We start from the raw sequence: 962 nt of genomic DNA on the forward strand, positions 1-962 counted from the left end.
AAGAAAACAAAGCATGATTCCTTCCCAAATTTTTCATAGGTACGAGAGGGTGACCAGGAAGAAGAAGAAGGAGCAAATCGAGTACACTACTCCATGACCAGTACTAACGAAACACCAACCAAAGACTTGTCTGAAGATGAGGATCACCAGTCGGTAAGATTGCCTTATTGAAATATTTTGACATCACTGTTATTGATTTTTCATTTATGCTGAAGTAATTGCAAATATTTTATTTTTATTTTTTTTTTATACATCAAAGTGTATGTGTTATAACTATTACTTTTAATATAGAGATTAAACCCCCAGCATAAGATATTGGTTTGTAAGAGAATTTTTAAGTTGATAATGTAATAGTAGTGTACTTCCCCTAAACTGTAGCTTTTTACTCAGTGAGTTTTTGCATGACTAGGCACTATGAAACAGCCATGTACTACAACCTCAATGATTTTTTAGCCATGTTTGGTAAAGTCTGAAAGCGTTCGAGGGGCTCAGAGAAGATTAGTGCCTCGTAGTCGAACATCTATCACCAGAAGAGCAATGCTTAGAGACAAGGAGAAGAGGAAGTCTGCAGCAGAAAAGCAGTCAGTGATGGAGGCCCTTTATAGGTATGTCAGTTAATATGTTGAAGAATATGTTCCAAATCTTTTTGATAGAAGAATTAATAAAACAAAAAGTATTGTTTGTTTTTAATTCTGTCAGTAGATATATACAGGGACATCATCTACATATTTTTTTCTACGTTGCTTTGTAAAGTTTTTATGAAATAAACATTGTTAATTACCTTTAATAGGTCCCTTAAGAAGCACTCAACAATGGCTGCAGCAGAGCATGATGAATCAGAAGAGGAGAGAGACCGTGATGAGAAGGAAACCGAGAAAGTGGAAGAGGAAGCGTCTGCCAGTGACCATGAGACTAGTCAAGAAGTATCATCAGGAGACACTGTGACCACCTCAACCACATCT

At 36.3% G+C, this 962-nt stretch overlaps 1 protein-coding gene across 1 annotated transcript in view; it reads left to right on the forward strand.

The window, feature by feature from the left end:
• Positions 1-962, forward strand: part of LOC119594092 — a gene marked incomplete in the record, with an annotated part of 59,988 nt that overhangs the window by 55,432 nt on the left and 3,594 nt on the right. Inside the window, 3 exon segments of the mRNA XM_037943147.1 lie at positions 40-153; positions 454-605; positions 791-962. Coding sequence (XP_037799075.1) covers positions 40-153; positions 454-605; positions 791-962 — 438 coding nt within the window.

This window comes from Penaeus monodon, chromosome 33, assembly GCF_015228065.2.
Source record: "Penaeus monodon isolate SGIC_2016 chromosome 33, NSTDA_Pmon_1, whole genome shotgun sequence".
Taxonomy (NCBI): Eukaryota; Metazoa; Arthropoda; class Malacostraca; order Decapoda; family Penaeidae; genus Penaeus; species Penaeus monodon.